Below are 10,186 nucleotides of genomic sequence, written 5' to 3'. Positions count from 1 at the left end.
CATAGCGCTTGATGGTTTTTGCAACTGCACTTGAAGAAACGTCAAAGTTCTTGAAATGTTCCATATTGACTGACCTTCATGTCTTAAAGTAATGATGGACTGTCATTTCTCTTTGCTTATTTCTTGCCATAATAAGGACTTGGTCTTTTACCAAATAGGGCTATCTTCTGTATACAACCCCTACCTTGTCACAACACAACTGATTGGCTCAAATGCGTTAAGAAGGAAAGAAATTGCACAAATTAACTTTTAAGAAGGAACACGTGTTAATTGAAATGCATTCCAGGTGACTACCTCATGAAGCTGGTTGAGAGAATGCCAAGAGTGTGCAAAGCTGTCATCAAGGCAAAGGGTCGCTGCTTTGAAGAATCTCAAATATAAAATATATTTTGATTTGTTTAACACTTTTTTGGTTACTACATGATTCCATATGTGTTATTTAATAGTTTTGATGTCTTCACTATTATTCTACAATGTAGAAAATAGTAAAAAAAAAATTAAGAAAGAAAAACCCTTGAATGAGTAGGTGTGTCCAAACTTTTGACTGGTACTGTATGTCATGTGATAAATATCATCATATATGTCATATGTTTGGAACACCACTGCTCTCCAATTTCAGTTGGAAAGAAGTGTTGAACAAAAGAAGCAGGAAAAAAGTCATACCAAATTGATTTAACCATTGGAAGAGATTTTCAGACTCTTTGAAGTGTTAGTTTCACAATTTTCATACACTGGTCAAAGTGATTTTTTTTTCTTTGTCATCACTAGTTGTTAGGAAGATTAATCGAGACGCTTTAGTAGAGATTGTCCTTCTGGTAAATAGCTCATATTGAAAGCTAATGGTGCTCCTATCTTTGGCGTTACTTTGATTGAGAGACTGTCCGTAGCTGTAGTATGTGCTGTTTATGTGTTCAATTTGTCTGGTGTATTGTCTTCTCTTGAAATAGTATCTCTTCATGCCCTAATGCCAGTTACCGTCAATGTGATCAAGCTGGCAAGAATGTTGGTATAGTGCAAATTTCAACATTCATTATTTTTATGTACAAAGACAAAGTAGTTCAGAAATTAATAATAATAATAATAATAAACCTTGTTAATAATTATATAAGTGTTTGGCTCCAGTAGCTGGTCAAACCTATTTCTTTCAAGTATCTCTCAACAATAACAATACAAACATTTGAAACACATTTGGAGAAAAAAAGTATCAAAAAGTCTTCCTTGTATACAATTAAGAAACAAAACACACATATAAAGAAACATGAACAAAAATACAACACATCGTAATATTTTATCAGTTGCATAGTTTCTTTCTTCAGGGAACTGTTCCATGTTCATTGCAATGCAGAGAAGCAGGAATCACATTGCGCATAAACAGTGATAAGTAGTCCCACTCTTGGTCTCCATTTAACAAAAATAGAATATGTATCTCTTTTTTATCTGAAAGTGCCACAGAGACTATTCCAATTTCACGATACCCCGTCAGATAATAAGACAAAACAGACAGATCCGTCATTGAACTCCCCAAAAATGCCTTGTTTTTGTTTGAAGGGAAAAACGGCAACATCCATTGTCCATCATACCAGCTATATTATGTCCATCGTACTAATGGTGCCTTCTTATTATGGATGAGTCTTTACTGCTCTGTACTGTCTCTTACGAGCAGCCGCACTCGTCCACGATCATGTTCTGGATGTCCTTCTTGATGATCTTCTGCTCCTCGTTGTAGTAGAGCATAGACATGGCGCGTAGTCGCGTGGGCACGCAGCACGACTTGATGTTCTGGAAGGGCGCGTAGCCCCGCATGCGGTAGTGGTTGATGACAGTGGAGTGGAAGGACAGCGAGGAACCCGTGATGCTGGCTACATGGCTGGGGCAGTCACCCTCGCAGTAGTTGGCGTGGTAGCCCGGCGGCGCAATGATCCAGTCGTTCCAGCCGATGTCCTTGAAGTTGACGTAGAACTGCCTCTTGCAGCACATGTGCATCTTGCCGTCGCACTCCAGGCCACGTTTGGCACGATGGTGAGCGTGTTCCTCCTCGCCAGGCCGCAGTACGACCATGAGGAACGGCCGGTGGGACTGTTCCCGCTCCCGTCCCGGTTGCTCGCCCTCGGCGGGGACCAAGACAGGTGTGGCGCCCGCCTCGGTGCACAGGGGGCAGGAGACTCGCAGGTCCAGGACGCTGCCACCGGCATCCAGCAGGGACTGGATGCTGCGTGGTACGGGGAGCGTGTGCCAGCCGCTGCGCCGCGTGTCCACCATCTTCTCCGACACCAACTCCTCCTCCTCACCCTGGGTCTCGGTGGAGGTGGAGGCAGAGCCTGGAGCTTTCAGCTTCTGCCGGCGGCGCTGCAGAAGCTGGATGTTCACTTTGCCCTTGCCTCGCCCTTGCCCCTTGGCCAGCTTCAGGAAGAGCCACACGTTGGCCTGCTCCACCACCGAGAACTCGCTGCCCTCCTTGGAAATGTCAAAGATCACGGCAGATGGAGAGTTGCCTAGAGCAGGAAAGGGAATAAGGCATTTAGTCATCACAATGAGAGCAATGCTTCAAATGTTCACAGTCATTTTGGTTAGGCAACGCATGCATGTTTTTTGGGCTCTGCTAAAATAAAACCTAGTATGTCTAAAAAAGGCTGTACAGAAATGCTGACTGTAGGTGTTCCCTTTCTGTCCAATAAGGTCATTTCTGATAAATATTTCTGTCCATTTAGGGAACCTCTTTTGGCTTAAGAGCAAGCCGTATAGCCTCTTTAAATAAATTCAAATGCTTACTCTGTGTATCAAATAGAGCTTTGGGCTAAAGGAGAGATACACTCTATGACCAAAAGTATGTGGACACCTGCTCGACGAACATCTCAATCTAAAATCATGGGCATTAATATGGAGTTGGTCCCCCTTTTGCTGCTATAACAGTCTCCACTTTTCTGGGATGGCTTTCCACTAGATGTTGGAACATTGCTGCGGGGACTTGCTTCCATTCAGCCACAAGAGCATTAGTGAGGTCGGGCACTGATGTTGGGCGATTAGGCCTGGCTCGCAGTCAGCGTTCCAATTCTTCCCACAGGTGTTTGATGGGGTTGAGGCCAGGGCTCTGTGCAGGCCAGACAAGTTCTTCCACACCGATCTCCACAAACCATTTCTGTATGGAACTCACTTTGTGCACGGGGGCATTGTCATGCTGAAACAGGAAAGGGCCTTCCCCAAACTGTTGCCACAAAGTTGGAAGCACAGAATCGTCTAGAATGACATTGTATGCTTTAGCGTTAAGATTTCTCTTCACTGGAAATAAGGGGCCTGCCCGAACCATGAAAAACAGCCCCAGACCATTATTCCTCCTCCACCAAACTTTACAGTTGGCACTATGTATTGGGGCAGATAGCGTTTTCCTTGCATCCACCAAACCTAGATTTGTCCGTCGGACTGCCAGATGGTGAAGCGTGATTCATCCCTCCAGAGAACGCGTTTCCACTGCTCCAGAGTCCAATGGCGGCGAGCTTTGCATCACTCCAGCCAACATTTGGCATTGCGCATGGTGATCTTAGGCTTGTGTGTGGCTGCTTGTCCATTGAAACCCATTTCATGAAGCTCCCGACGAACAGTTCTTGTGCAACGAAGTTTGGAACTCGGTAGTGAGTGTTGCAACCGAGGACAGACGATTTTTATGCGCTACACGCTTCAGCACTCGGTGGTCCCATTCTATGAGCTTGTGTGGCCTACCACTTTGCGGCTGAGCCGTTGTTGCTCCTAGATGTTTCCACTTCACAATAACAGCACTTACAGTTGACCAGGGCAGCTCTAGCAGGGCAGAAATTTGACGAACTGACTTGTTGGAAAGGTGGAATCCTATGACGGTGCCACGTTGAAAGTCACTGAGCTCTTCAGTAACGCCATTCTACTGCCAATGTTTGTCTATGGAGATTGCATGGTTGTGTGCTCGATTTTATACACCGGACAGCAACGGGTATGGCTGAAATAGCCGAATGCACTAAGTTGAAGGCGTGTCCACATACTTTTGTATATATAGTGTATTATGCATGCTATTGACAGTGGACAGTCCATTCTATTCAAACTCCATACTCTGTTTGTACAAGACTGTATTTGTTCAGGGTCTGTCATGTCTGATTAGTTGGGCTCGGACTTCCACAGTCACTTTGGTATCTGTTTACTTTGGAAAGCAATGGGCTATGGGAGAGTTGTGGTGAGTCCTGTTACATTTTGTAATAACCTCCTAGTTACTTTCATGAATAAGCTGTAGGATTGAGTCCTGGAGATGCAGTGATTGGACACGTATACGGTGTCCATATTAGGACAGCCTCATGGACACCAGACAATTGGACGTATTCATTGTCTGATATGGCTATTGTTCACAGTTGCACCTAATAATGCTCTTTTTTAAAATAAATGTTATACAAACTTATGAATGTAATGTTTATATTGCTTAGAATACATGTTTATAAATAAAATACTCATTTACTCATCCTTTTTCATGAAAGCTCTTATAAAGTGTTATTTCTAAAACAGATCCCCTTTAATCTCATACTCTCAAACAAACTTGAGGTAATCAGAGCGTGTAGGACATTCTAACCCACAACACAAACGGTCTTCTTTAATCTCTCCTAGTCCTGCAGGATCGAGAGGGCCTTTGTGGGTTTCCCACAAGCCACAGCCCTGGGTCATGTCAAGTAGGGAGAAAATGTTTTAGAAATGAAGAAGTAGCTACCTGAACTTGTCCAATAAGAAACGCTTGTTTAGGCCTACATTTTAAAATGGACCCAGGAGTGGTGGCCTGTCTACAGAGAGCTACTGAGAAGAGTCTCTCCACTGTCACCACGCTGCACTTGAGCCAAAGGTCAACCGTGTGCAACCCGTCACGTAACAACACACAACTCCAACACACATCCCCATATGCCAGCCCATCTCACATTGCACACAGACCTATTCTAAGGAAAGAGGCACAACGCCGGAAGGAAGCCTCCGGAAGCACAACTCAGACACTCAGGATAAAGTGGAGTTAGCCTGCCTAGGAGCAGGTTAGAGCTGAAGGATCTGTTGCCATAGAAATGTACCTGCATGGGTGAAAGGTGAGCCACCTTAGTGTCAACGGTTATCCCGAGTTGAACTCAGAATTGACCAAAGTTAGCTCGCTAACTCCTCTATCCCACGAAGGATAACAACAGATAAATAATCTTTAGGTGACCACAATAATGGATACTTTGTCCTGGACTAAATTCAATTGTGCCTGGGTATAGAATTCCATTACATCTCACTAAATTAAAGTTCAATCCTCTCCTGTAGCACTTCCAGTGTCCAGTATCAGATAGCACTTCAAAAAGGCGCATGAGGATCTGCACAGCAAAACCACAAGTAGTAAATAATCTCTACTAATGTTATAACTATTAGTGTTTAATACTTTTAAACACACACTTAGTGTTATTTTAACCGTCTCAAAAATGTTTATAGCTACCCAGCTAGCACGTTTGGTTCCTTGGAAGTTGTGGGAACGTATGTTTTTGGTTTCCCATTGGTTCTAGGAACAAAGTCATACATTTCCTGACCAGTAAAACTGAATGTTTTTTAAACGTTCTGAGAACGGAAGTGAAAATTCCACCTGTTCTAGGACCATTTGGGGAATTGTCGTGCATAGCTGGTGCTCAGTGGTGTCCTGGGAATCGCATCGAATTTATCACGAACAAATAGGACACCTACTTTAGCTAACCAAACAAAACACAGTCACCACCAAAACAGTCAGGTTTGTAAATTTTTTTGGGGTGCTTTGGGGGATTTTGTTGTTAATTAGGCATTATTAACCATAAACATATTGAAAAGGGAGCAACTAATATCTCATATGAATATGCATGTACAGTAAAACCCAACAACACTAAATTCTATTTATACATTTTCGACAACAGAAATCCCTCCCTCCCTAGCAAGGCTCTCTATCTCTTTTTCCTTTTACTTGTAATGAACGAATGAATAAACAAAACGGGGAGAATACAATAGCTTGAAAGCGAAGCGCCTCTAAATATATTTGGCTAGATAGCGCAGCGAAAAAAGAAAAAAAAGAAAAGCATCTTCATCTTCCAAGAGATTGCAGTCGGCGAGGAGAGACCATCGCCACCACAGGAATGTCATTAACGATGTTGTGTCATTGGTTCCTGACTCTTCATTCAGAGAAGACAGTGCTGATCGCTGTGAGAGGTGGCAGGCGCCTCTCTCTCTCTCTCTCTCCCTCTCTCTCTCTCCTGGTCCCCCCCTCTTTCTCTCTCTTTATTCTCTCTCTCTTTCTCCCTCTCTCGTTCCCCCGCCCTCCCATCTCTACTAATAGCCTCCACACAGCCCAAAGTAATTATTGGGGCCCATATTTGGATGAATGAAGTGATTATGTATGGTTAGGAGCCCCGCGGGTATGTTGGTCGGGCCCTTCGACTCACACTCTCATTTATTTATAGCACCAAGCCGTTATGCACATTTATGTAAGCAAACAAGCAGGAGAGGAATATGCTTGTCACACGCTTGTTGCGCCGCTCTGCTGCCATACACAATGGCCAGCCCGCAATCAGGAGAGCCTCCAGAATCGGAGCACCCCCCTCGTTGGGGTGGCGTGCAGCGCTTGAGAGCACGCTGTTGCACTTGGAGGGGATACATGTTCGTAGTTCCGATGCATTAAACCTTTCCTATTGTTGTTTTCGCATCATTGTCTGATCTCATCTCTGATTCATCCACTTCACACCTGAATATGAAAATTCCCAACAATAGATGTGAACGTGGTTGACGTATCTCAATCAAGTGGTTGACCCGTTGCTGTAAAATGCTGAAAACCGAGGCCTGAAATGCAAAAACGTGTAAACTTTCAGTTCCTACGCGCTGAACACATATACATTAGGATACAGATGTACAGTGAGGTTTTCTGCATCGATATAAGGTGCCATTATTCTAACCTTAACCTTAGCAAGCAGTTGCTTATCAACAGATTGTTTGTTGATAGTATGACCATCTGTAGATCATCTATATGGGACTATACTAATAAAGTGTGACCCAAGTCGCTACCCTGTTTAAATCGGCAAGACCTACAGCGGAGAAATGCATATGATTTTCCTGGATATGGCTATGGAGAAATGAATTGTTACCGTTGATGTGCCCGCACACATACACACTCACTCCAAGAGAGGAGGATGGAGGAACAGACAGACGCATGCACATACTAATACTCAGAATATTAATTTAGTCATGAATTATAGTCCATCTTCAACTACATTTATGCACATCTGGCATGTCACATAATTTACAATTCCTTGTTCTTAATCTCATACTAACATTTCATGTAACCTTTATTTAACCCGGCAAGCCGGCTAAGAACAAATTCTTATTTCCAATGACGACCTGGCAAACATATTTTGTAAAATCCTTAAGTGCTCTCTAGCAGCTGAGTACACACTGAAATCATCGGAGTCAAAAGCCGCAGTCGACACTCGCTTAAGCGTGGGTAACTCGTGCTAGCTAAGGATGCCAAGGCACGTGGGTAGTGGGTGTGCATAACCCCCGAACGAAGAAGCTGCAAAGGGACGTCAATAGTTTAATCTAAGCCGTGTTGACTACAAGTTCGAAGGAATCCTCTCAGAGAAAGCCTTAAGCACCACAGACACACGTCAATATTGAAACATTTACAGTCCCAAACCCAGGCAGCCACATATTTTACACATGCAGGTAGCACGTTATGTTAAAGCCCCCTCGCAGTCTTTTAAATTTCATTTTTAAATCATCACTGTATGTCTAATAAATCCCTGTGTGTGTTTATTTCATGAAAATAACTTATTTCATGGAAATGCTCAGTCTGATCATGATGATACAAATGTAAATATATTTACATACACACCTCTGATTGAAAGATAGGATTGTCTAGACTCTAGAGCCTACCCAGCTTAGACCTTCAAAGTAGGAGGATACATATGCAAATAAAAGATGACTGGTCATTGGTTAGAATAATCAGATCAGATTGTGAATAATTCCATCAAACAGGCTGAAATTAAACTAAAAGGGTCTCATCATAATTTTCACAATTTCAGAGTGTTATTTCGACCTCAGTGTGAAAATATCATTTAAAAAGATTGCATTTTTTTGGGACTGCACTGCCGTTTTAAACTACTGTTTCCACTGGTTTACCTGTTATTTATTAGGAAATAATTATGTGATAACAGTGAGTACTTTCAGGTACTATTACAAAGGATTCAACATAAGTGATAACAAGCTGGTACTTAATGGTGCCGAGTGGTGCTTCATTAAATGAACCAAACAAATCAAGAAAGTAATTCATGTTATTACTGTAAGTGCTAACCACACAAACACACACACAGAGGCACACAAAATGGCTGACTCACCTGGCTCGGCAAAGGTGATGATCTCAGAGGGCGGCTCGGGCAGTGCCACCCCCTCATGGCCAGCGCCCCCCGGTCCCTCCTCCTGGATCTCCACGCTGCCGTCCTCGCCCACGCGTCCCACGTGTAGTTTCTTGATGGCGTTGAGCAGGGCAGCGCGCGGCACCGGGTGCGTGACATTGGGCCGTGCACTCAGGTGGAGCATGTTGAGGATGTGCCGCTTCACCGCTTCAACCATGTCCGTCTGGCCCAAAGTCTGAGCCAAAGTCAAAGATGCAGATTCAGATGCTGACTCAAATCCAGGAGGGACCGGGTCATAACCCCTCCTCATCTGGGCCAGCACACAGGACGGACAGTGGGTCACCTGGGTCTCCTGCCCCAGCCCCTGCTCCGGCGTAGCCCCATCCACCGCTGCCAATGGTCCCGCCACATTAGGGGAGCCACATCCTGTCTGGAGCCTGGCGAGAAGCAACGCCAACACCCCGGCCAACGCGGCTAACGAGTGCATCCTGTGCCACAGAGCGCCGACTCACACACGCGCACACACACACTCCCTGGAGAAGGGTGAGTAGAGGACAGCGGCACCCGCGGCGAGGGTGACGAAAGAGAAGCAGAACACCGGACAGCTCTCCTCACCTTATCTCTCCCGATTCACAAGGTGTTGATGGGGTTTCACCGACACCAGCAAAGCGAAAAGTACAATCCTTCTCTTAGAGAGGTGCTGCTAGCTTCAAAAAGTTGGATGTTGGAAAGTAGAGATGCAGGTTTTGAGACCTAGCAGTGCCCTTGTATTACTCTTTATGGAGTAAAGCACTTCACTATCTTTACTTGGTCCTCACAAACCAGGTCTTTGCTCCAGTCCTCATAAACCACTTCTCCTGTAAAGTCCAGAAAAGCAAGCGTCTCCTCTCGGCTTTATAAAACCATTCCTCTTGTTTTGTCCAGTTGGTAAAAGCAGGTTTACTGTCTAAAACAAAATGTCTTGTCCACTCCGTCCAGTCTTTGTAAAAATGAAGTGTTTGGGAGAGAGTGTCCACTCTAGTTTAGTCCTTCAAAAAGAAGTGTGGCGGTGTCCTGTCCTGCTGATGTGCACAGCACTGGAGAAGCCTCAGAGAGCTCACTATATCGGAGTTGAATGGCTTTGTAGAAGTGGGCAGGGTTAGAGTGCCTCTCACTCTCAACACTCTCTCTTTTGCCTCACTGTAATTATACCTCCCTCTCTTTCTTTATCCCTCCCTCTATACCCCCCATTACTACTGTATGTTTCATTACTTCTGAATCACAACTTTGTGTTCATCCTTAAAAAATGTTAACTAACAAGTTAAACTTCAGGCAAACACAAGAGTCACTCAGGTCACCTCCACAAGTTAGTCTATGTTTTTTGCTTTAATTTTCTTTCTCTGTTTTGCTATCTTTCTATATAGTGTCTGCATTGGATGGTTTTTGTAGTGTGCTAGTGGGGTTTTCTTGCGCGTCACGATGGAGGAGGCGGAAGAGGCACTGTGTGCGCACTGAGTCTCCCTGATTCATTCATACCACACACTAACACACACACACACAGACGTGTTCACCCTCAGCCACATTTTCACACACACACCCCGGCAAGCACATAACGTTATGAGAACCATATGTTTCTTAGAGCTTGGTGAGAGCGTGGTTGTCCTATGGTTATTTTGCATACAACTTTCCCACAACTTTCTGGGAATGGTGCAGGATAGTTGCTTGGCTTTGGAACATTCTCAGCATATTTAAGGAACTTCACAAAAAAAAAACATTATTTTCTTACTTATAATAATAATATGCCATTTAGCAGACGC

At 44.1% G+C, this 10,186-nt stretch overlaps 1 protein-coding gene across 1 annotated transcript; it reads right to left on the bottom strand.

Moving 5' to 3' along the window:
* Positions 1 to 500: 500 nt before the first annotated feature.
* Positions 501 to 9,528, bottom strand: LOC121534901 (inhibin beta A chain-like). Its single transcript, XM_045206073.1, has 2 exons — positions 8,373 to 9,528; positions 501 to 2,492 (listed from the first exon to the last, which is right to left on the bottom strand). Exons 1-2 carry the CDS (start codon positions 8,875 to 8,877, stop codon positions 1,654 to 1,656), a joined length of 1,344 nt encoding a protein of 447 aa, XP_045062008.1. The 5' UTR covers positions 8,878 to 9,528; the 3' UTR covers positions 501 to 1,653.
* Positions 9,529 to 10,186: the final 658 nt, after the last annotated feature.

This window comes from Coregonus clupeaformis, chromosome 21, assembly GCF_020615455.1.
Source record: "Coregonus clupeaformis isolate EN_2021a chromosome 21, ASM2061545v1, whole genome shotgun sequence".
NCBI lineage: Eukaryota > Metazoa > Chordata > Actinopteri > Salmoniformes > Salmonidae > Coregonus > Coregonus clupeaformis.
Note: the sequence above shows the minus strand (reverse complement) of the source record. Positions and strands in the feature narration are given on the sequence as shown.